Source organism: Glycine max, chromosome 14 (genome assembly GCF_000004515.6).
Source record: "Glycine max cultivar Williams 82 chromosome 14, Glycine_max_v4.0, whole genome shotgun sequence".
In the NCBI taxonomy this organism is placed as follows: Eukaryota; Viridiplantae; Streptophyta; class Magnoliopsida; order Fabales; family Fabaceae; genus Glycine; species Glycine max.
In genome coordinates, this window is record NC_038250.2 from 5,850,949 (window position 1) to 5,876,759 (window position 25,811).

At 30.9% G+C, this 25,811-nt stretch overlaps 3 protein-coding genes, 1 long non-coding RNA gene and 1 pseudogene across 5 annotated transcripts; 4 read left to right on the plus strand and 1 right to left on the minus strand.

Annotated features, from left to right (window-relative positions):
- Positions 1-3,385: 3,385 nt before the first annotated feature.
- On the plus strand, positions 3,386-3,703 carry LOC121173488 (uncharacterized). The gene is made up of 2 exons (XR_005888496.1): positions 3,386-3,478; positions 3,623-3,703. It is a non-coding gene; the product is annotated as an uncharacterized lncRNA (long non-coding RNA).
- A 4,114-nt stretch (positions 3,704-7,817) lies between these two features.
- Positions 7,818-10,122, plus strand: LOC100795020 (peroxidase 9). The gene is made up of 4 exons (XM_003545217.5): positions 7,818-8,081; positions 8,405-8,596; positions 9,281-9,446; positions 9,551-10,122. The coding sequence occupies exons 1-4, from the start codon at positions 7,818-7,820 to the stop codon at positions 9,961-9,963; spliced, it is 1,035 nt and encodes a 344-aa protein (XP_003545265.4). The 3' UTR covers positions 9,964-10,122.
- An 821-nt stretch (positions 10,123-10,943) lies between these two features.
- On the plus strand, positions 10,944-15,143 carry LOC100796076 (uncharacterized; annotated as a pseudogene).
- Positions 15,144-17,364: 2,221 nt separating this feature from the next.
- On the plus strand, positions 17,365-20,649 carry LOC100785863 (26S proteasome regulatory subunit 10B homolog A). Its single transcript, XM_003544264.5, has 10 exons — positions 17,365-17,658; positions 17,803-17,922; positions 18,210-18,346; positions 18,486-18,647; positions 18,813-18,899; positions 18,990-19,076; positions 19,151-19,288; positions 19,910-20,101; positions 20,176-20,274; positions 20,386-20,649. Exons 1-10 carry the CDS (start codon positions 17,556-17,558, stop codon positions 20,458-20,460), a joined length of 1,200 nt encoding a protein of 399 aa, XP_003544312.1. The 5' UTR covers positions 17,365-17,555; the 3' UTR covers positions 20,461-20,649.
- A 327-nt stretch (positions 20,650-20,976) lies between these two features.
- LOC100789395 (TLC domain-containing protein 5) lies at positions 20,977-24,519 on the minus strand. 2 transcript variants are annotated; one of them, XM_006595858.4, is made up of 6 exons: positions 24,142-24,519; positions 23,711-23,851; positions 23,057-23,176; positions 21,583-21,678; positions 21,458-21,481; positions 20,977-21,356 (listed from the first exon to the last, which is right to left on the minus strand). In XM_006595858.4, the coding sequence occupies exons 1-6, from the start codon at positions 24,358-24,360 to the stop codon at positions 21,255-21,257; spliced, it is 702 nt and encodes a 233-aa protein (XP_006595921.1). In that variant the 5' UTR covers positions 24,361-24,519; the 3' UTR covers positions 20,977-21,254. The 2 variants fall into 2 exon arrangements, with proteins under 2 accessions (XP_006595921.1, XP_025981260.1); XM_026125475.2 differs by having other exon boundaries at positions 20,987-21,481; positions 24,142-24,515.
- Between the last annotated feature and the right edge of the window lie 1,292 nt (positions 24,520-25,811).

Sequence of the window (25,811 nt, forward strand, 5' to 3'; positions counted from 1 at the left end):
TCTTTCTTTTTTTTCTTTCATATCTAGCATTTGTATGTCTGACATGTTTACTGGTGTCAGGGGACCTGCAGTTTGCAGCTAGCTTGGCATTCATTTGTTTTCTCATTAAAGAAAAGTCGGGTTTTATTTTTGTCATGTGAAAACTCTCATTCCCTAAACAGCCCTGTTTTCAAGTTTTCACTGGTATTTTGAAATAAACTTTCATTTTTCTTATGTACTAATTTAAAAGAAAACTTATATTTCTTCGTCAATTTTGTACATTTTTTTACAAATAAGAAAGAGCTAAGAAGAAAAGAGAGAGGAAAAAAAAAATCTGAAATAGTAAGAAATATGATGTAATAGACTAAGAAAAAAGTCAGTATTGGTATTTTTTTTAATCTTTTTGTAGGGGAGTGAGAAAAAATGTGTTTTGCGGTTAAAAATGGTCTTAGTTTGTACTAGTATTTTTTTCCCATTTCTTTAGAAGGTAAAACCTTTAACATTCATTAAAACTAACAAGATTTTTTTTTATATATTTCTGCCAGTAATGGGAAAACGAAAAAAAGTAATTTTCATTTATGATTTTTTATGAGAAATGCTAGCAAGTGTACACTTTCTAACAAATTATTTATAATTGATTGAAATTTATCAAAAATTATAAAATTTTGTTAGATTTTTTCTTATTTATTAAGTCATTCATAATTTTGTAATTTTTAATAAATATTAATCAATAATAAATAATGCATAATGCATAAAAAGAGTTTATTACTAAAAAAAATTATTACATAATTGCTATGAAGCTATGTATTTAGTCCACAAAACAAAGGTCCCCTTAATCAAATCAAACTGCTTTCTTTATCCGGAAGCAAACTCTCCAGAATGAAGGACAGGATGTATCATTTATGTGTATTAAAAATGGGTATAATTGTCAAAATATGTGAGCTAGATCAACAAAATTAATTTAATAGTAATATTTAATTTAGTCTGACTTAGCAATTGGAACAATTCAATTTGATCTACCCAATTCGGTTTGAAATAGATCTTGGTAAAAAAACCTAACTTGTGTACTGTATCATTCTACTGCTCTTGCTTCCTACACCTTCTAGTTTTGCTTCCTGCACCCTGTTAGGACTGAAACGGACAAAAATACCCCCTCACCCTCTTAAAGGCACCAGGCATCCCACAACCTTGGCATAGTGTTATGAAAAGTGACCCAATCATCGACTGATCGAGGCATTGAGTCAATGGATCAGAGGTCGAATCAGTAAGTCACTTATTATATATATATATATATATATATATATTAAAAAATTAAAAATGTATAAATATAGTTAACAAAAAATGTGATCAATCCATAGTCTATATTTCAATATTACATAATTATTTATTAACATAAATTATTTTGTTGGATATTATCATTAAATTATTAGAGAAACTCTTGTTATTTTTTCCTGTCGAGTACAAAAATTATCAAATGATCATGAACAAGTATGATGAAGATGTACAAAAGACATAAATATTAAATCATATCAAGATCTAGATAATAATGATTAATTATTATATATTTTTATCAAGATCAAAATAATATTATAGGAGCATATTATATGCTAGTATTCAATAATTAGCTAATAGCTCAACATGTGTTTAGAAATTGTAAAAAAGCCTATAAAAAAGGAATTGAAAAAAAAATGATTGATCGGATCAAATCAGGTTAATCTGATCTGGTTCACTAGTTTTTGTCAAATCTTATCAAATCAAACCGGGTTAATCAGGATCAACTATATTTTCGGTCTGATGACTTAACCGAACTGATCAAGTCATCGCCTCCTAATCCGATTTTCACAACTATGCCCTAGTCTCCTCTTCCTTTTCTAATTAGTAATAATTGGTAATTATGAATTGCCCAAGCACCTCATTCTCCTTCTGTTCTTCCACCTCCCTACTTGTTTTTTTTTTCATTATTTGTCGCAATGCATTATGTAATGTTTGTTTTGGAATGTTAAAAACATATTTAGGAACAAGCATTATGTAAAGGAAAATTATTTTTTTGTGTTATGGATTATGTAATCCGAAATTATGTTAACATAGTTCCAGAAAAGTCTATCCGTAAGGAAAAAATTATTTCTTGTATTATAGAAAAGCTTATCCATAAGGGCTTTGAAGCATGATATGTTATGGAAAAGTCTAACCACAAGCCAATTGAAACTATTTATAGGCTAATCTGGAATATATTCCAAAATGTCAGTTATGGAATATTAAAAATTTATTCCAGAACAAGCATTTCGTAAGAGAAAATTTATTGTGTTACGGATTATGTAACAATTTCAGAAAAATCTATAAGCAGGGATTGATTTTTTGTTGTTATGAAAAAGCATATCCATAAGGACTTTGAAGCATGATGTGTTATGGAAAAGTCTATCCATAAAAGCTTTGAAGCATGATGTGTTATGAAAAAGCCTATTCATAAGTCAAGTGAAATAATTTATTATAGACATTACAAACAAATTTACACCCGTAGAAGACGAATATGAATACGGGTAATACCCACTTTTTTTTAACGGGAATAGAGAATATATAAGTCTTGCTACAACGAGTAATAATACATTGAAAAATACACATTCATTTTCACAATGATTGTTATAATGTTCAATTCTAACATTTTGTTACTATTTCAACAGCCAGATAACAATTAATAAGATATAGTAAAAATGGGACTAGAATCTCAATTATTAGAAAAAATCTTTCTCAATCAACTAAAAACTATTTTTTTGATAATTTATCCCTTTCAATTTGCATTTTTTTATCTCTATTTTTAAATTAATTTTTAATATTTCAGATGATCAATACTACTATTTAACACGATTCAGGAAATTTGATTTGACATTTTGAGGTAGTGAATAAAAGTATATTTATAATTTTTAACCAAATAATTGATCGTAATTAATATATCGAAATTAAGATTGAGTACTATTAGTATTAATTAGAATTTTTGTCTATGGATGAGAGGGTTAAAACCAAATAAAATATTCATAATTTTTTTTTCTCTTTATATTTTTAATTTTTCATATCTCACTAAATAATTAACATCAATCATTAATTTTTTTGTAAGAAAGAGATGATGTTGTATGCATATCTGCTTTAAGTGGTGATGGTTTACAACAATTTTGTAATGCAGTTCAAGACAAGCTAAAGGTGCAAAGTTGAAACCAATCTGGATATAATTTAACATATCCCATCTTACTATTTGATATCATTTAATACATTTGTTTGAACGAGTCAGATGGTTAAGGGAGAAGAGAAGGAGGAGAAGGTTGCGAGTTTGATCCTTCTGCTAACAAAACTAATATTTGTCGATAAAAAAAATCAACTATTTACATTTCCTAATCAAAATTCTATTATTCATTAACTGTACTCCATGGTTTGGGTGGAAGCTTTGGTCCCATTTGAAAATGGGGACCTACTCAGTACCATACACCAGGTTGGAATGGTTGAGAAAACTGTGAGTTCACACCCTTGCCAATTAACCAATTCTGGAACTGGTCTTCCCTTTCCCTTTAAGGCTGGCAGATTTTACGTTATCATTTCATGGTTTTCCCATTTGTTATTGTTAAATTTCCTTATATTTCACTTTTAATTTATATAGGAATATACAGAGCAAGGGACATATATCAAGGCACATGTGCCCCTGCGTTTTGCAAGAATGCTTACACCCATGAGGCAACTTAGCGTATCGCGACCTTAACTTTCTTTAATATATCTAATTTTTCAGCATAACATGTACATATGTAATTATTGAAATCATGCTTGATGCGGTGGGATGGCAATGCAAGTTTGTTTGCAGCTATAGTTTGTAGCCTTGCATATCCAATTTCCATTTGGATTCTTTCATGTTATTGATAAACATGGCAGGGTTATGGTGAAAGAGAAAGACAAATGGGTCTTCCAACCAATCATAGTGAATCCTTGTTTGATAAAAAGAAAAGAAGGTACACCTATCTGTCTTTAATGTGATCATATCATGTTACCCAACATGAGGGAATTCAAATCCATCTTATTCTTTGTTTCAATTTTTTATATTATTTAATTAATTATTAAGACAGCATAATCTGTAAAATTCCTAAGATATTAGCATATTTCATTCAAGTAGAAAATTTTAATGCCTATCGGCGATAACACATGAGCAACGCCTCTAATTTCTACAATACAATACACTATTAACGTGAGGGACAACTGTTCCTTTGGAAAAGGGGGGAAAAGATGCATATCTAATGAGACTAACATCCAATAAGATTAATCTTTATTTTTAACTAAAATTTATAAGAAATGAATATTGTGAAAGCGTAGATATATTATAATTAAAATTTATAACAAATAAATATTTTTGAATTATATTTTAAATTTAAGATGAATAATTTAAATTATAAAATGATAAAGATAAGCAATTACACGAAAAAAATAATATGTAGTGAGATTACGCCACTCTCAAAAAATGATTTTTTAAAAAATTAATATTTGGTCTATGAAGTATGAACGCCAATGGCAATAGTGATATGATTTGTTTTCCTGTCCCTATTCTAAGTTCTTGTCGTGCGTTTTCTTGATTTCTCATATCGATCTTGAAAATAATAATAATAATAGGAAATTTCATAAAAAGTAAGAAAAATTTACAAGTTCATGATTTTATTAGTAAATTTAAAATTATATGAAAGGAATCAACTAAAAAAATTATGTATTGCTTATTAATAAAAAATAAAATTAAGAATAATTGAATATTAGTAAACTGGTTCCATTTTTATTGATTTTCCCGAATCATTCTAGCTTTTCACCGGTCTAGGCAATAAAACTTGCTGACTGTAAAATGAGACAGCATAACTTGCATAAGTCATTTCTTTGGACCTTGCAATAACAAAAATACCCCAGTTAGGCTTTTCCTAATGTAAATATAATTGGCAGTGAATAGTGATGTAATTAACACGGGAAAGCAAGCTCTGCAATTACTTGGATTTCAAACGAAAGAAAAAACAAAGTGTATGCATGTGATATTCAGTTAAGCAATGCGCGTATGAAATTCATAACCGAGTGTGGTAAAGAATCGGTGCCATCATGACACCCGATGTGAACATCTTCTACCACTCAGAATAATAAACTGTAGAGGATGTTAGCCTTTGGAAATTTTTGTATGTATATTGACAAAATATTAAATATAAACGTAGTATAAAAGATTGTAACCAATGGTTGAACAACTCCATGCAGTACAATTCTCTTCTTAACTGCACTGGATCCATATCCACCATATTTTAAATCTCAGTGCCATCATTTACACCAAAAAATATATATTCATCTGTCTTTCTTGTATCCAAAGAAGAAACCTATCTGACAATAACGTGGTGTCTGTATCTTTTCAATAGATGAAGACATTGCCATGTACTCATGTTTCAGTTTTTCAACGCGTACAAAGACTCTCATATCATTTCCATACGCCCGCAAGAGAAGAGACTCTGCTTCTTCTTCAGATTGAATAATAATGCCCAAGAAAATAATTAAATTCATTCCAATTCCATTGTCCCTGTAAAATTGCCAATTTTTGGTTTTGGCCTGATTTTTAAAACTCCTACTTTTCGTTCATACCTTTTCTAAATACCCAAACTTTCGTTCTTCAGTCTATTCCTGTTAAATTGCTGTATGATTTGTCTAATAAGCGGGGCAAAGCCAGTGTGTTCCATGACTAAGGATACCTTTTACAAAGATCACAAGTAATTATACAAAAATTTATCAGATTTCAACTAAGGACGATCCTCACTTAAGATAATCATTTTCATGTGATACATTTTATATATTCATATTTAATATTAATTATATATAATTTAATTAAATAATTAGACAATGCTGCTACACCCCGAATGAATTCCAACATTTTATTCTAGTTTTTTTTTTTTGACGCAACATTTCATTCTAGCTTTTCACTGGTCTACGACATAGTCAACAATATAAAAAGCTGACTGTAAAATGAGAACTGCATATAATCCATTTATTTGAACCTTGCAATAACAAAAATATCCCTCGATGGGTTGTAAAATATAATCAAAGTTGGCAGTGATGTAATTGTGATCATGTGAAAAACAAAAGTGTACGTGATATTCAGTTAAGCAATGCGCGTTTGAAATCATAACAGAAAGTGGTAATGAATCTTTCAGCCATCGTCACACCCGTCATGAAGATCTTCTACTATTCAAAATAAACTGTAGATGATGTTTGCCTTTGGAAATGTATGTATTTTGACGTAATTAATATTAAATATAAATGTGGTATAAATTAAAATTTGTAACAAATGGATGAACAAACTGCATGGCTGTGCAATTCTCTTGTTAACTGCACTGGATCCATATATATCCGCTTAATGCTTATGCTTGGAAGTGGGAATCATATTCATTTTTCTTTCTTGTATTCGAAGAAAGAAACCACAATATATAGAAGAAAAAGAGAAAAACCGAAACACAACTATATACCTAACTGTAATGCGGTGTCTATATCTTTTCAATTTCAATAGATTGATAATATATGAACACCTATGTTTTTTAAATACCTAACAAATATCTCTTCTTTCTCTGCATCTCTCTCCTCATGTCATGCCTATAATACCTATACTTTTCTTATTTTTATCTTTCTCATTAGGTGTCAATTGACATAGTGAGTGTTCATGTATAATTTTTCATTTCAATAATAGATGAAGACGTTATCATGTTTCAGTTTTTCAAACACGTAAAAGGACCTTTTCATACCATCTCCATGCATGCGCCAACAAGAGAGGAGATTCTTCTTCAGGTTCGATAGTAATGCCCGAGAAAATAAATAAAATCTAATCCAATCACTTATTTTAATAAATAATATATAATGTAATATGTGCACTATTAGTGAAAAGGTATTATAGTTATTAACTTTTATAATAATTATATCAAAAATCATATTCACCATGTATGATTCCTAAGCGCAGTATTATTACTATTAAAACTTTTACACTGATAATAATCTCTATTAAACTCTATTTCTTAACTTATTTTACAGCTGAAAGTCGTAACTTTCTAATATACTATTTTGACCCCAATTATACTATTTCTTTTGGTGTGGGTGGAAACATTGACACACAAAGTAAAAAACTCTCTTAGCAGATTTTTTTTCTTTCAATAACAACATTGGAATCTGAAAATTAAGAAAGCTTGAATAACTAGGCGTTGGTTACTCAATTATGCTACGATTCCTCGTAAAAAGATATAATGAAACTTTTGGGACTTGAATAAAGTCTTCATCACGTTAACATGTAGTCAATTTATCCATTTTTATATCGACAAAAGTTAACCGTTAGTTTTTTTAAATGAGAGGATTTAAACCTGCGATCATTTTCTTTTTCTTCTTTTTTAATCATTTAAGCAATCTAGCTTATATCTCCTGTAAATATACTTGTACATATAAAACAATAAAGAGGTCCAGATTTAACTTATTTACGTCATAATAATACATTATAACAAAATGAATTCCTCACTTTTTTGATCTGGTCCAAGAGCAGTTGATAATATACCAGAAGCACTGTCAAAACTAAACAATGCATAATCAGAAACAGTGCAAGGACACACAACATATTGAATATTGTTGAAACAGTCAAAGGCTTGGTTCCTACATTATGTGATTTGGTAAAGAGAGTGGGTGTGGTCTGATATCTTGAGCAATATATATATATATATATATATATATATATATATATATATACCAAACAAGTCTTTCCAATGGAACATACAATCACCAAAATCAACAAGCTCTTCAACTCAGTTGCAATACTAGTCACCATGCATTTCATCAAACTTACTCTTCTAGCAATGGTAGCTTTTTGCCTCTCAGTGAAACTCTCCCTGGCTAACCCTGGCTTCCATTTTGGCTGGGGTGGTCATCATCATGGGGAAATATCTTTTGGTCTTTCACCTCAATTCTATCAGTTCTCATGCCCTCAAGCTAATGACATTGTCATGTCAGTGTTGGAGAAGGCCATTGCTAAGGACATGAGAATTGCTGCTTCTCTACTTAGACTTCACTTTCACGATTGCTTTGTGCAGGTTAATTAATTAACTACACTTGTCATAAATAAGTAGTCCTACATGAAAATTATTACAATAATAATAATAAACAAAATCAAATTCTTTTAACAAAAACCGTTGAGAAAATTCTTTTTGAAGTTATCTTTTTTGCCTTGAGCTATTTTTTAGTCTAGATTATTTGCAATTATTAGAGAGTAATGTTACTCATACAATGAAATTTTGTGTAGAAATTGCATATTTTATCTTATGAATAGCATTACTCGTTATTAATTTGTTCAGGTTCTTTTGTGTGGATAGGTTGATGGTCTAAATTTTCTTGTTCTTTTTCTTTTGAATGGCAGGGCTGTGATGCATCAATTTTGTTGGATGATAGCGCAAGAATAGTGAGTGAAAAAAATTCTGGACCTAACAAAAATTCTGTCCGAGGTTTCGAAGTGATTGATAAGATAAAGTCTAAGTTGGAAGAAGCATGTCCTCAAACTGTGTCCTGTGCAGACATTCTTGCCCTTGCTGCCAGGGGCTCCACCGTTCTTGTAAGTGCACAATTTTTTTAGTGTAAATATTCATTTTGCATGTATGAGAGAAAGTGATAAATTAATTCCTGAAAATGAAAAATTCAAATTTCCGATTGTATCAAAACTATGATAGATTACTCTTATGAATAATATAATAATAAATTGATCTCTAAATTTTATAATTTAAAGTTAAATTAATTCTCGAAAAATATAATTTATTATCAAGTGAATTCTTAAATATTATAGTTTAATAACAAATTGTTTTGCAAATCTAACAGTAAGATTAATTTGTTACATTTTTTGCACATTCAAAGATTAAATTTAAATTTTTCATTTTTTAATGATCAATTTATCATCGTCTCACATTTTCAAAGACCAAAATAAATATTTATTCATTTTTTTATTCAAATTGAGATAATCGAGTATGATCCTCTTTGCATGTTACATAATATAGATAGGTAGTTTACCATAACATTAGGAGAAATCTTAATAACACTCTTTAATACACTTTGCCTAACATGCTATTTATTATTGACTAATTTTTATAGATAATAGGAAGTGTGGATAATATGTATATGGAAGTTTAGGTTCAAACCTCATTGCTACGTGTTGTATACACAAAAAAAACATATTATTAGCATTATGCCATTAATGGTTATTAGAAATATGAGATTTTGAAACTTACTTGATTCTTTAAAACAGAGTGGAGGGCCTAATTGGGAGCTCCCATTAGGGAGAAGAGACTCAAAAACAGCAAGCCTAAGTGGCTCAAACAAAAACATTCCCCCACCAAATGCCACAATTGAAAATCTCGTGACATTTTTCAAGCGTCAAGGCCTTGATGAAGTGGACCTTGTTGCTCTCTCAGGTGGAACTTCAACTTCGATCTCATGCCATGCTATGCTTAATGGTATTTATTTCCTAGTAATGAATGAGTTACATATTTTAACATTTTTATTCTACTTAATGTAGGTGCACATACCATTGGGGTGGCAAGATGTGCCACATTCAAGCAGAGACTATACAACCAAAAAGGAAACAACCAACCGGATGAGAATCTAGAAAAGTCCTTTTACTTTGATTTAAAGACAATGTGCCCAAAATCAGGTGGTGACAACTTCATTTCTCCCTTGGACTTTGGCTCCCCAAGAATGTTTGATAATACCTATTTCAAACTCATACTTAGGGGGAAAGGACTGCTTAATTCAGATGAAGTGCTTCTTATGGGAAATGTTAAGGAAACTCGTGAATTGGTCAAGAAATATGCACAAGATGAGAGCCTCTTCTTTGAGCAATTTTCCATGTCCATGATCAAGATGGGGAACCTCCGTCCTCTCATTGGATTTAATGGAGAAGTTAGGAAAAATTGTCGCCGTGTTAATTAATCAAGCAGCATATAGCTATATTTATATGATGACTCATTTAAGTGTTATAGTTTTACCTGCCAAACAAAAGAAGGAAAGAATTTGAAAGTGTTTAACCTTTGGTAGTTATTAGTTTAGAGGGTTTGCATTGTGTTGCTTCTATGTTAATTTGAAATCTTAGTAGTGTTGAAAGGTATTGTCCAATGTAAGGACTTATGCAAATAATAATTTTAAGGAATTTGACTCCTTTGAAGCAAGATATGATGGTGGAAAAAAAAAGTCAAGAAATAAATTCGCAATTTACTATACCTTGTTTTAAAAACATAAAATTCAATTTAAGAATTGAATTTGATTATTTCAACAGTTCAACTATTAATTGAGTATTTTTAGCTTAGAATTATGCAAAATTTTAACATTAAATATGTAAAGAAAGAAACAATGAAGTCACCTTATCCGGATCCCCCCAATTCAATTTACTTAAATAAGTAATACTAACAAAATACATTCTATCATATACTATTACTACTACTTTTTATTATTAATTTACTTTTAAAAATTCAGTTTAATCATTTCAAATCATTTTGTAAAATAATCAGTAACTTATAAATAAAATTTAGTTAATAATAATAAATGATAAATAAAATATATTGCGATCATTTTACTTGCATAATGTATAGACAAAATTTGAATGTAATTTTATTTTTGGTGTTGCTTTTAAAATTAAGATTTCATTACATTAGTAGTTTATCTAACTAAATATGTAAATATTTGTTTAAATTAATATGAAGTTATTTTCACTTATTCAGTAATTTCGAATTTAACACCGTAATTCTTCTACTAAGGATACACTTGCCACTTGATGTTGGTGAGTTAAAAAAAAAACAGAAAATACTCACTAGAAAGTAGAAAAAAGTTTTTATCCTTCCTTAAGGTTAAGATTTAAAAGCTATACAGTTGGGTTGGGTCATTTTTCAATTGCTCAGATAAATTAGGTAAATAGTTAAATTCATTACGGGGAGTGCAAGACAACAGATTAATCCTTTCGATAAATTTAATAATAGAATTAAAGATTAAATTTATATTTCATTTGTGCGATGATAAATTATTATACAGTCTGGGAGTGTTCAAAATCTGAGATTCTGAATCTGAAGTTGAGAGTTAGAAGAAGCCAAAATGGCGAAGCATTCGCAGGAGCAAGACATGCGCGCTAACACTCATGGCGCTCTTCTCCCTCTCCTCCTCCTCCTCCTGCACCCAACCTGAGGTTCGGAATTTGGAAGCGCCTCAGGCTCGGACTGAATCCAAGTTACAGAACCCTCTGGAATTCATGAGGTCCAAGCTCGTTCTCATGGTCTCGCACGAACTCTCTCTCTCTCTCTCTCCGGTGGACCTCTGTTGCTCATGGAACTAGCGTTTCTGCTACGCTCCGCCGGATCCGACGTCGTTTGGATCACCAATCAGAAACCTCCTCAACCCTACGATGATGTCATCTACACTTTGGAGAACAAAATGCTCGACAGAGGAGTGTAGGTATTTCTCAAACAAACAACAAAAACAACTTAGACGCTGTTTTTTTTTTTTTTTTTTTAAATTTCGAAGACAATTTCGGGTTTACAATAACTCACGCCTGCTCGACTGACCTGGACTCCCTTGACAATTTGATGTAATATTCAATGCAAATCTTCATTATGTGAATTATTGAATTAAAACTCTGATTCTAATTAGAAAACATTAAAAGCACCGAAGCGGCGTGTTTTGTTTGTCATCTACAATGGGCGTTGCTTAACAAAAAAATATTGTTTTGGTGTGCCAAGTGTGATTTTGAGTTGCTTATATTGCTCATGAGTTGCTTAACTTTGTATTAAATATAGGAGAGAGAAATAGAATATTTGTGAGTTATGCAACTTGTTAATAGAAATACCCATTGGAGAGAAAATTAAATGAGTTGCTTAAGATTGAGTGACATAAATTGGGTTGCTTATATCAACACTAGTGGAGATGCTATGAGAAGTTTCAAATTTGTTGTTTATGTTGATTATGTTTAGTGTAAATAAATATTACGCAGTTTAATTAGGTAAAGTTCTAATTCTAATTGAAAACACCTAAAAATACAGAGTAATGTTATTTTTACAACTATGAATCATGATACAAAAAGAAAGAAAGAAACAAGAGAGAAGTAGCAAAATTATTAGATGGTTTAGAACCACTATTGTCTTGATCAATCTCCACATGATGCATAATTGGATGCTATTAGTTATATAAAGGTTGGTTGAGACTATAAACACAAGAGAGCAGTATGAGACCATCTAATAATTTTTCAAGAGGAGTATGGGATGTAATAAATGATATTGTAGGGAGCGATAGAGACAGAAATATTGTTGTATGATTAACAATATTGTTGTATGATTAAAAAATATATATAAGAAATTAGTTGTAAGTGTTGTTTGTTGTTGAAAGTGTTAGATTTGTTATTTGTATGTGAATGTGATTGATTGATTGACTGGGCGGTGATAGGTGGTGGATGCGAGAGGTGAAAAGGCTATGGATATGGCTCGTAATGCTGACCTGGTGATTTTGAATACTGCTGTGGCTGGGAAGTGGCTCGATGCTGTTCTTAAAGAAAAAGTTTCGGAGGTTCTTCCAAAGGTTTTGTGGTGGATTCATGAAATGCGAGGGCATTATTTGAAAGTGGAGTATATTAAGCACCTCCCTTTGTTGCAGGTGCCATGATCGATTCGCATACGACTGCTGAATACTGGAAGAATAGGACCAGGGAGTGTTTAGGGTATTTTTGTTTTGTTATAGGTTGATGTGTTGACTCTGCTATTTTCTGTTGTGAATGTTACTAAGTGTGTGTGTTTGGTCCAATGCTGTAGGATTAAAATGCCTGAAACCTATGCTGTGCATCTTGGAAATAGTAGGGAGCTTATGGAGGTTGCAGAAGATATTGTGGCCAAGAGGGTTCTTCGAGAGCATGTTTGGCAATCTCTTGGAGTGAGGAATGATGATCTACTTTTTGGCATCATAAATAGTACAATCTCCTCCGTCTTTGATGTTTAGTGTGTGTTTGGTTTGACTTCAGTTCCATACATTTGTCTATAATTTTGTGTCAAATATTTAGAAAAGACGTAGAAGCTACTTCATGGAGCTTCGAACTAATGCGTGTCTAAACTTACTCATGCATAGCCAACCACCCAGTTAGTTACTTGCCATATTCTTTTAATATGTCAATTTAGTTCATTGGATTTGTTTGTTTGATTTTATCCCATCTAAAACTTTCCCTGTTATAGCAATTAGTAGGTGCATTACTTTTAGTTTTAGTAGATATATTTTCTTTTGTTGGGAAGGGGAACAGGGAGGTACTGATTGCACATAAGGAAGAGCTCTAAAATTTGTAATTTGCTTCATCTCCAGAATTGTGTTTCTAATATTTTTTTTGTTGTTATTTGCCTTTAGCAGTATTTGTCCTGGAATAACTTGATCAATTATATGTGTATGTCAAATTTAGTTTTGGTCATCGCAATATGAATTAATCCTCCCCTCTGTATATACCCGTCAATTCATTTTGACAATTCTCTTACCATTCTATAATTTGAGCACCGGGATGATATAATTGCAGGTGTTTCACGTGGTAAAGGGCAGGATCTATTTCTTCGGTCCTTTTATGAAAGTTTGCTGCTAATCCAGGAGAAGAAACTACAAGTGCCATCTTTGCATGCTATAGTTGTAGGGAGTGATATGAATACTCAGACAAAGTTTGAAACGGAATTGCGTCAGTTTGTCATGGAGAAAAAAATCCAGGACCATGTTCACTTTGTTAACAAAACCCTAGTTGTGGCTCCTTATCTGGCTTCTATTGATGTTCTTGTTCAGAATTGTCAGGTATCTTATGATAATATACCCTGTTAAGTTGAGCATGAAACATAATTTGTTTTCATTCTATTTTGCAAAATGAGAGGTGCTGCCTGGATTGTTAACCTTTATGCTCTAAGCAAGACTTTTTTTTAAAAAAAAACGTATTTGTTTTTGTCTTCCCTATAAGTATTAATGCAAAGTTCAGTGAGAGACCTGATTAGAGATTCCATAAGTTAAAGTCTTGTTTAAGTTTAATGCTTCATACTTCTAGAAACTAACAATAAGTTTTGCGTTGCTACTATGGCTTTTGGATTTTGTTACCGAACACCTTGAAATATTATGTCATTTCTAAATCAGCTTCTCTTCATATTACGCTTGGGGAGAATGTTTTGGGAGGATAACCATTGAAGCAATGGCATTTCGCCTGCCTGTACTTGTAAGTATAATTTGCCTTCTCAACATGTCTTTCCTTTTATATGTTTTTTGGGTTTTAATTGTTGTAGTCGTGCCCATTTTTCCATATATGCTAGTGTGCTTTCTTTTTTCATTTCTCTCTTAAATATCTATGATGTTGCTGTTTTATTAATTTCCTTATTCAATGTTGTTGTAATAATAGTTTATGGCAAACCGAAAAAATTATTGGTTGAGTCGCGGACAATGTCGCTTTCTTTAAGAGGTTTCATGACACTGCCAAAAAATGTGCAAGTAGACTATCAACCACGAAGTCCCCAGGATAAAACAGCCCAGATCACTGTATAAGATTTCCATTGCAGTGAGGGAACCTTTTCTAGAATTACATCCTTTTGTATGACTTGAAAAATCACTCTAAAGCCACCCAAAAATATGACTTGAAAAGTCACTCTAATAGCCAATCGAAAATATGACTCTGAAAATGACATCAGGCTGAAGCAGCTGCAGCCGCCGCTCTGACCAGATCGAAGCGGCATTTCTACGACGAAGACAATGACTATGTGGAGCAGGAAGCCAGCGTCATTCAGGAGGTGAGAAGGTGAAGCAGAAGAAACCGTAGAAGCCGAAGGTGACGGTGGTTGAAGCTGCTTCTATAACCAGTGCCGATGATCTCGACGCGTTTCTCACTTGATCCACTGTTTGGTTTAGGTGTGATGGTGATGGTGATTAGGATTTTCCAATTTGGGGGTGGGGATATCTGATTTGGGAGTTAGAATTTGGGGCTTTTTGGTTGGAGGTGGTGGTTGTTTGGTTCAGGAGTGGTGGTGATGGCTCAGCTGGGGGCTTGTTTTTTTATATTTATTTATAATTTGTGGCGTTTAAAAAATGTCACAAACTATGTTAGTGTATTTTTTATTTTTTTATACAATTTATAACGACTTTAACCTCCATAATTTATATTTCAAATTGTAAAATAAAAAACAATACCACTTAGGATCAGATATATTCCAACTTAATTCTAAGTCAAAAAACAACATATTTATAAAATATGAAAACAAAAAATAGACCAAAAATTTTATAAGGCTGAAAATAATTTTATTTTCATATTTACTATAAACATACATAAGTCTAATTATATTTAAGAAAAAATACTCTGGACAATTCAAGGAAGAATCTTTAACCATATGAAACCTAATATTCATGAGGCAGGATAAGGAAGAACCTTAATCATATGAACACTTGTTATAACTTTTTTTAATGAAATCATATATAATTTTACGACTTCAATTAATTTTTTTTTATTTTTATGACTTTAAAGTTGTAATCAATTATTTTGCATGTTGAAGTTGTAAATTTACAAACAACTTCACTATTCATGGCTTTCAAAGTGGTTGAAATTAGTACCACTTTGCTATTCAATATTTAAATATATTATATATTACAATATTGTATGGTGGGAAAATTCATTATAAGTGTTAAATTAATTTTGTTTTAGTATTTAGTTATTATTAATTTAAGGTTTAGTTAGATAAATCACTATACCTGTTAAATTAATTTTGTTTTAGTGTTTTACCAATTAAAATAATTCATTACATAATAATATTTTAGGGTTTAATCGTTTAATAAATTATAACTCTTAAGTTAATATTAATTTAGGGTTGCAGAATTTTATTATATTGTTTAATAACTATTTAACCAAAGATACAAAAGCATAATCATCAAGTTGTATAAATTTTGAGTTCATATCATCGTGTATAAATACTTTGCTATTAATGATATGATATGATTTTCTTTCCGTAAAAAAGAAAAGTTGTATAAATTTAGTTTTTTAATAATATATATTTAAAGAATTATATTACTATTAGCTATATAATGGGTTAATGACTTCTAAATAACATGTTTTAATATTAAGCTATTTTTATTTATTTAATATTTTTTAAAAATAAAACTAAAACTAAAAATCTATCTAATTCAAACTGTTTTAGCTTAAATTTAAATTTTAAACTAAAAAAAGATTAAAAGATGAATTAAGATAACTAAAGTGGTTACTTACGCTTACATAATACTCACACAACACAAAAGAGTTTATAATGTAATTCGGAAACAAAGAGTGTATTATATTAAGATTTTTAAAAAATATTTTACCATAAAAAATTGATAAATTTTAAAGATTATATTAAGAATATTATGACTTATCATATTTTTTTATTGAACTTTTGTAATAGTTTGAATTTTAATGTCATATCATAAGAATTTGAAGGATTTTAAATGATTTTACATATTTATAAGACTCGAAAGGATTATGTAAATTTTAAAAAAACACATTCAAAATTATAAAAATAATTGAAAAAAATAATAAGAAATAATGAAGTTTGGATAAAAAAAAATAAAACCAATATAGTTTTTTTTTTTATTTTTTAATAGCTAAATTAATTTTAGTTTTATATTTTCCTATATTAATCCTTTTTGCAATAATATTTTCTCATTCACACTTTTGAATTTGAAAAATAGATTCAAAATTATATGTTATTTTTTTTATTGCTACAATTATTTTATGATAAATTCAATGACATGTTTAAATGGGACACAAGGAAGTGGTGATGGTGAAAAATTTGTAAGAGACCTGTTGAATTATTATGTGTATGACGAAATTAAAAGTGACAATCACGAAAACATTAAGTTGAATAGGTGATGAACATAGTTAGCATAAGAAAAACATAATTAACTTTAATACATAAAAAAATATTAATTTATAAAACAAACGCAATAATATAAAGGAAATGAGTATATTTAACATTTTTTTATTCCAAAAGAATAGAAAAAATATACATGATACACACATTTTAAAGAATATTAAAGAAAAAAGAATATATGTGTGATGAGAAAAAAAAAGTTTTAACCAATAGAAAAAAAAGAAATTTTTTTAACAAAATCTCAAAAGTTTGAATAAGATTATTTGATAAATATAAAGTTCTTTTTAAAAATCGAAGTTCTTCTTAAAAATAATCTATTAAAATTTATATATTTTTAAATACTAAAATACTTTATATAAATTATAAAAAATTCTAATTAAATATCACTAGATTTTATTATCGTGTTAAAAAGATTTAAAAATCTTAATTAAATATGAGTGAGACTTAATTAAGATCCTGACTAAATGTCACAGGATTTAAAAAAAAAAATTAAAATCGTTTAAAATCCTTTTCCAATATATCCCCAAGGAGTGTGTTTGTTCCACCGTTTTGATGCATACAACACAACACAAAATAAGAGACTTCTCTCATCTATCGTTATAATTTACTTTGATACGAAGCTCTCTCGATCTAATTTTCCGATTAACACTAACAATGACGGATGCAGCTGAAGACGCTACACGACGCCGTAATGCGGTGGCCGAGTACCGCAAGAAACTTCTTCAACACAAGGAATTGGAATCCAGAGTACGATCCGGTTCGTTCCTTTCTCAATCTCACTTCCCTTCCTTCTCATGCTAAATAGCGTCTACATTTCGCTCTTCTTTTCATTCCGAGTACTTTTTCTTATCATCATTATTCCCATTGATTAGGGTTTTGTTGTGAATTCTGCGAATTGCAGTCAGAGAAAATTTGCGTGCCTCGAAGAAAGAGTTCAACAAAACTGAAGATGATTTGAAGTCTCTTCAAAGCGTTGGACAGATCATTGGCGAAGTTCTTAGGCCTCTCGACAATGAACGCTGTAACGATTTATCCTTTTTCGTTTCCTATTTTGAATGATATTTCGCTATTTAATGCAATACTATATACTATAGTAATCATATAATGAGATTATGCACACAGGACTTATGTTTCGTTTTTCAAGTGAAAAATCTGTGCCTGTTGATCCTGGATGATAATGTATAATCTAATTAGTTGATATATCTCTAATCAATAAACTATCTTCTCTGTTGTTTTTGCTTGGATGATGTGAACTTAAGCTTACGTCGATGATTATTGTATGTTTATGTTGTTTCTGTTATCTCTCAGTGATTGTTAAGGCAAGCAGCGGACCTAGGTATGTGGTTGGCTGCCGCAGTAAAGTAGATAAGGAAAAACTGACCGCTGGTACAAGAGTGGTTCTTGATATGACCACGCTAACCATAATGCGAGCTCTTCCACGTGAAGTAAGTTTTTCTGTTTATTTGCTTCAGATATTTATTTAATTTGGTGTTCTTGTTGGGCTATCTGATTTGGTTTCTTTCTGAAAATCATGTCCTAGTTTTTCGTGTCTGATGGTCAATATGATCTATCGCATGTTGACAGGTTGATCCAGTAGTTTACAATATGCTTCATGAGGATCCTGGTAATATCAGTTACTCTGCTGTTGGTGGTTTATCTGATCAGATAAGGGAATTGAGGGAATCAATTGAATTACCTCTGATGAATCCTGAGCTCTTCATTCGAGTTGGAATTAAACCTCCTAAGGTGATTACTTTTCACTGTACTACTTGGTCTTTGGCCTCTATTGTATTTGTTTTGGCAGCATTGTCACCTAAGTATCCACAATTTCTTTTGGTGGATGTGTGTTTAGAGGAGCCATGGTTTATAGTTTTGTATCTGATCGATTTCTTCTCAATTCTTGTCTCCCAGGGTGTTCTCCTTTATGGGCCTCCTGGTACTGGTAAAACATTGTTAGCTAGGGCAATTGCCAGTAACATAGAAGCTAACTTCTTGAAGGTCAGAATTGTTTCATTTCTGAATTCCATTGTGTTTTAAGGTTTTGTTTAATCTCAAATGTAATGTTCCTTATCCTACATGTTGGTGTAGGTTGTTTCAAGTGCAATAATTGATAAATACATTGGAGAAAGTGCCAGGTTAATTCGAGAAATGTTTGGCTATGCACGTGATCACCAGGTAGATTCTTGAATGAAGTTTCTTTCATATATTAAAATGGAATATGGTTCTGAGTCTCCATTTTGTTTGTTAAGCCTTGCATCATTTTTATGGATGAGATCGATGCCATTGGTGGTCGTCGTTTCAGTGAGGGAACAAGTGCTGATCGTGAGATTCAGAGAACACTAATGGAGTTGCTTAATCAACTTGATGGGTTTGATCAACTTGGGAAGGTATATCTTGCTTCGTAACCCCATTTAGTTTGTTTTGAAAACCCATAATCACACTTTACTTTTAGAAACACCTGCTCCCTTTCCTAACAAATTTGAAGGTAAAAAGACTATGTTGTATTTTTAATCTCTTTTTTGGTGGGGAAGCTATTGGATGGTGGACCAGTGTGGTAAGCTCGCCGAATAAATGCATTTAATGTATCTTATTTTTCAGGTAGTCTATATTTTTTTTTCAGTGTCAAGGTTTACAATTTTTCCTGAAGTATTAAACTTAAGAAGCAATTGCAATCGTGAATGGTAATGTTAACAAATGAATTCTGCACTGACCATTTATCAAGCAAAAGAACGAGTGGCCTTTTTCTAGTAGTAATAATGAAAATAGTTGAGCTGAAATTTGAGGAATTTTCTCTCTATCAACTGTGTAACATTTAGGTGCAACATGTTTAGTACAGACTTCTTTCACTTATGTGAGATATAATTCACATAAAATGTAAAGCATATCAACCTTCAAACTAATGTGTCTTCTGGATATTTTGGTATTCTCTCTAAAAATGATTGTCCTAGCAAATTCTAATGGTGGGTTGACAACAATTAACAACATTGCTTTCTGAATGGATGTTGTAGGTTAAAATGATAATGGCAACAAACCGTCCTGATGTACTGGATCCTGCTCTTCTGCGTCCTGGAAGATTAGATAGAAAAATAGAAATTCCATTGCCAAATGAACAATCAAGGATGGAAATTCTTAAGATTCATGCTGCTGGGATTGCTAAGCACGGTGAAATAGATTACGAAGCTGTTGTGAAACTTGCTGAGGTGGGTCCAGTTTGGATTAGTTTTGTTAGACAGTTGGTGCATGCTTGATGTGTTTTTTGTTGCAAATTGCTCAGGGCTTTAATGGAGCTGATCTTCGAAATGTGTGCACGGAAGCTGGAATGGCAGCAATTCGTGCAGAACGCGATTATGTGATCCATGAAGATTTTATGAAGGTGAGTTCTTTCTTTGAGGAAAGCTATTTTTCTGTGTATCAATTATGTACAAAGGGATTACTCCTCGTTGCTCATAGGCACAACAATTTGACTTCCTTCTTTGGTTCCCAGGCTGTTAGAAAACTGAATGATGCAAAGAAACTTGAATCCAGTGCTCACTACAGTGCTGATTTTGGCAAAGACTAAAGGCTATTATAAAATTCTGAGCCATGGATATCTAGGGTGTTCATCTTTTGAGCCAGAAATACTTCATGCAATTAGGCTAACTCAGACGGTCTCTTTTAGCTATGCCTTGTATTGTCTGACTTATGCAGTTCCATTGGGAAGATGAGCAGTTGAATTATTTGCCTAAACTAATTGATTATTATTTTGGTTTTCTTTGGGATTATGCTCTACAAATTACTGATCTTTGAATTAGAGTTTATGCGTCTCCCCATTTATGGTTGAAGACCGCTGGTTGAGTGACTTTGCGTTGCAAGCTTCAATAAATCTGATTGGTGTTTAATCTAAGCGGCAATAACAAGTTTTATTCATTGGAAGAGGGAAGGGTTACAAGTGATGCTACTGCTGTTATACTAGCTAGCAACACTCTAATCTTGAGTTTGGATTTTAGTTTCACCTTTTCCTTTAATTAACCAAAACTCAATCAAGCTAGCTAAGCTGTTATTATAGCTGTGTGGCCTTTAGCAATCTGAAGTGTTCTTAAGTTGTGAGGTCTAGGAAATATAAAGTGGATCGGATGATTAAGGAAGAAGAGAAGGAGGAGAAATCGAGCCTGTTAATAAAACTAACATTTTAACAACTAATATTTGTCAATAAAAAAAAAAGGGAAGTCTAGCTCCCGGATGAACCAGATTTGTCCACTAGAAATAGTGTAAAATTAATGTACATGTCCAGGTGCACAAACCAATCAAATTCAGCTGTCAAACAGCTTGAAAATTACATTCTCACTGTTGTAATAGCCTATTAGGTACGTCATTTCAGAACCACGTCAGAGTGAATTGGACAATATACAATAGCCAACATGCATTTAACTGATTGAAGTATCCTTGTGTCTCGCTCCTTCTTGATGATTGCCAACTCTATTGTAATTTTGAGTTAGTAGTCCATTTTTCGATGTTGTTCTTTTGGTTAATTTGTGTTTCATCATTCTTACAATTTTGAAGAACCAGAATGCACTTACCAGTTGCAAACCTAATCCCATAGCCTGAAACGATACGATAGAAAGAATTAAACAAAGGGTGAGTGGTTGGTCGAAAATATTTTAGAAAATAAAAGATGGTTTCTCTAAAGAAAAGCAAATTATACCTTTATGAGAAGTGGATAGTTGGCAGATAAAGTTACGTAAGTGAGACATGGTCCGACCACCATCCTAGCAAATGTAAATATGGCAGCAAATAGAATCTGTGCCATTACGTGAAACTCAGCTTTTAGTTTTAATTAAATAAAACCATAAGATCCATTTCCAAACATGCTGAGTGATTTAGTTATTCAACTATATTTTTCCTACCCAAATGTAATCAACATATTCTAGGTAGTTTACACACAAAAAGTGTCATATGCAATATGTTATAATTTATCTTAACATTGGACTTCATCTTGAGTTTAATTTTTAAGCATTTAAAATTATCTAGTATGGTTAGATTTTAGGCTCATCCCTACAAAACTAACTTAGGTGAGGAGCTTCTAAGTTTTATAAACTCTTATTAGACACTATTTCTAGTTAATGTGAAATTTAAATTTTTCTTCTTCTCAATATTATGAAAAATAGTTAATAAATCTAAGATAAATTTTAGTATCAGTTAAATTTTAGGCGCAACTCTTCCTGTAAAATCGATTTCTAAGATAACATATACATTAAATTTGTAATAATTTTTTTTTCACGTATTACGCATAATCATGTGTAATTTGAACTTTTCTCAATATATTCCTTCATGTAAAAAATAATTAGGCTTGGTAGGTAGACAATATGATAACTAACCTAATAATAGATCTAGAATAAATTATAATACTATTTTAGGAATGAGTTTCCTCATTTTCATTAATGCTTGAATGTATACAAAGAGAAATGTACCCAAGAAAAGGTTACAACCAATTGAGAGACAAGTGTGTATTGTACACAGCTCAGCAGAAAAACAATACTAACACATTCAATTAATATTGGTAGTAAATATCGCAATTATTCAACCGTGTGTAGATATATTATATAATGAGTTGACTTTTTTTTTCACTTTTAATCAGATGTACTTTAAGAGCTAAAAACTATTTTTAACTTTAGTGAAACCGAACATTACTTCTTATAGGAAACAGCCAGTCCAAGCAAGGGCGTATGTGTTAAATAAAAAAAAAAAAAAGCGTGGATGAGATAAATGCCGACACTTTAATCACTTCCTTGGCAGTGCCAACAACAATAAAGGCAGACATAAATATTTGGTATGGCCTAGAATAGGGGTTTGGTTATTAAAATAACCACAACTAATAAATAATTAGATTATAAGTGATTATAATAATTATAATTATAATATAATATAACAGTTATTATTTTAAAAAATCGGTTATATAGTCATTTATGAATATAACTATGTTTATACAAAACCAGTTATATAATTGCTTATAAATAAATAAAATAAGTTATTTGAAATGATTATTTCTATAAAATTGATTGTGATTTTATAATTACTTTTATATAACTGGTTATTATATAACTAGTTATGATTATTTTTTTCAAAACTAATTTTTTTTGGGCACCCCTAGTCTAGACTCTAGAATTTTAATTACTTACATCAGCAGCCAAATTAAGGAGAGTATCTCTGTAACCAAGCTCTTTTAGAAGCTCCCTCAAATGCAAGAATGGGCTTGATATCTCTGTTATCCATATTGTCGCTACCATTTCTGAGCCACACTGCGCACAGATATGGCAAGAAAATCACTAGATAATAATGAAATTCCCGAAACAGAACACATAAAATTAGAGAAATAGTTCCAGCAAAAAAGTTCTAAAAAGGAGGCAAATGGACCATGTTGACAAATTGTGAAAGAACTAACTACTCCAAATTTTTACGAACAATCTAGAGGACCAAATATTTTAATCAAATTGTATGTCGGATTTTATGAGGAATTCATACTGTGGGTTTTAGATGAGCAAGACTCATTTCTCATTATAATAGAAATAAGAGTTAGATATGTTTTTGTCTTTTATTTATGAAAATGTGTGATATGTGATCCTATTTTTATAAATGATGGATCACAAAGACACAATTTTTGTATAAAAAAGAAGGAAAACAACACATTTTCATAAATGAAGGATTAAAAAGAAACAATTTATTTACGAAAGACTAAAAATAAACATTACTCTATTTACATCAACTAAAAACATATTTAACTATAAAAACAATATATAACAAACCTTGGAGAAATGATTTAAGTGTTTGATTACCTTTTGATGGGAGAGACCTGCTCCAATTCCAACAATGCTTACCAAATGGTGGACGGTGTTGTCTAGATTCACTCTTTCATCCAATTGACAACAAGCTAGATCATAAATTAGATAAGAAAGGCTCACGGCTAGGACTTGCATCTGCTCAAATCACAGTTCAAGCATTCCACTTTTAGAGTCAAATCCAAAACAATTAAATGAAGTGTGTATTTAGATGAACGTTGATAAAATTGATTTTGAAATGAGGTGATTTATATTTAAATATTTTTATTATAAAATCAAATTAAAAATAAGAATTCAAAATCAACACAAAAGTTACTCAAAATTACTTCTTCTAAACTCACAATCAATTCTCTAAGTGAAATCAAACATGCATTAAAACATACTATAGGTTTCCCTCAAAAGGGCATGGCATGCAGTTAATCCAATACCTGTTTGGGTGAAGATTTTGATCCCACAGGACAGATTGGACACCTCCAATCTTTAACAGAGAGCCAAGCCAACGTTACTGCTAAAGTTGCATGGAGCGTCGACACAACGCGGTTGCAGAAATCAAACGAGCGTTTGGGAAAGATTCTTCTCACTAAGACAAAAGCTGATGTCCATGAAACAACTCCAACAACAATTGTCTTTATAACGTAGTCTTCCATTTCTCTATGCTGCAAAATGTGTGTTTACAATTGAAGTTTCAGCAAATGCCTTACCATATAAGCAAGCATTCACTAATTAATTAAATTGACACACATGACACATATGCACAAAAGTATTATATGGTTCAAAATTGAAACCTGTAACTATGAAATGGCACTATAGAGGACCCGAAGAAATACTAAGTTGCATTCCATGTCCCAACTGTCACCAGAATATGGACAGGAATATGCACTTGTCATGAAATTATGACGCAACTACCACATTTATTGTAAGTATGAATGGACAGAGATGAAAAAAAAACAAAATGTTACTATGATAATTAACCAACACCATAAGGGTGGACCAAGACCAATCATAACTGAACGAAGGTGATATTATGCAGAATTGCTGACATGTATGAAAGCAGTGGTTGCAGTTTACTATATTTGGGCTTTCTAGTTTTGTTGGTAAGTTATGTGACCGTACTTTCGCTTATTTAATTTATTGGTGGAAGGTAAGCACGCGGGGAAGACTTTACATTGAAGCCAGACTAAAGTGAGTTGTTGGTAAGCATGATTTAGCAGATGAAATAACTATAAATTCATACTGAATGTGTGAAGCTACAATGAAAGGTTGAAGGAGATTTCTATTAAAAGTTCAGAACATTGGTGATCATCTACACATTAAATCTTCATCTATTTATTTATTTTGCGTAAGGGAGAGGTTTTCATTTTCTTAACTGATAAGTGATAACTACACGAGTAATGACACAAATTCTTTATTATTTGAAGGATCTTCCTAATCAGGCCTTCATTAAGAAAATAAAACAATAAAAAAAACCTAAAAAAAAAAATCATTCCAAACATGATTTTATATTCAATAAAGATATTTCTTGCTTTAAATTTCTTAACCAATATTCTGATTAATCTTTATTTTCTTTTAAACATGTCACTGATTTCTTTTTATCTCTCTTCCTATCAGATCATAAATCTTATTATATCTATATTTTTTATTCTCTTTCTAGATGCTATATGAGAGTTTGGAGTGTGCATTAAACTTTTTTCTAGATGTTATATGTACTTTTTCACCAAAATGATACAATTTTTTTTATTTAATTATCAAAATGAATAGATTTTTAAAAAATTACGAAGAATGGATAAGTGTTTTAAAACACAATTTCATACCAAGGAATCATGTTTTAAAACATCATTTTTTTTAAAGGCTGAAAAGCAAAGTTATGTTTCAACAAATTTCAATTTTTACTATTAAAGCATTACTTCATTATATTTTAAATATTATTCCATTACTATATTAATTAATTATATTTTATAAAAATTATATATAAAATATTGAGAGTTAAGTTTTTGGATAAAAAATTTCTCCTTGCATTATTGATAGATTTATATAATTAAATAGACGTAACAATAATTAATTAATCCTGTCGAAACAAATAAATAAATAATGTTTTTGA

Bases quoted from the DNA above. Each gene is read 5' to 3' on its own strand.
- LOC100795020 (XM_003545217.5), top strand. From the start codon at position 7,818: ATGCATTTCATCAAACTTACTCTTCTAGCAATGGTAGCTTTTTGCCTC. The intron at 8,597-9,280 runs GTAAGTGCACAA...TCTTTAAAACAG, and splicing joins CCAGGGGCTCCACCGTTCTT to AGTGGAGGGCCTAATTGGGA. The intron at 9,447-9,550 runs GTGGAACTTCAA...TACTTAATGTAG, and splicing joins GGACCTTGTTGCTCTCTCAG to GTGCACATACCATTGGGGTG.
- LOC100785863 (XM_003544264.5), top strand. From the start codon at position 17,556: ATGACGGATGCAGCTGAAGACGCTACACGACGCCGTAATGCGGTGGCC. The intron at 18,648-18,812 runs GTGATTACTTTT...CTTGTCTCCCAG, and splicing joins TTGGAATTAAACCTCCTAAG to GGTGTTCTCCTTTATGGGCC. The intron at 19,077-19,150 runs GTAGATTCTTGA...TTGTTTGTTAAG, and splicing joins GCTATGCACGTGATCACCAG to CCTTGCATCATTTTTATGGA.
- LOC100789395 (XM_026125475.2), bottom strand. From the start codon at position 24,360: ATGGAAGACTACGTTATAAAGACAATTGTTGTTGGAGTTGTTTCATGG. The intron at 21,679-23,056 runs GTAAGTAATTAA...GTAATGGCACAG, and splicing joins TCCTTAATTTGGCTGCTGAT to ATTCTATTTGCTGCCATATT. The intron at 21,482-21,582 runs GTATAATTTGCT...GTATCGTTTCAG, and splicing joins ACTATCCACTTCTCATAAAG to GCTATGGGATTAGGTTTGCA.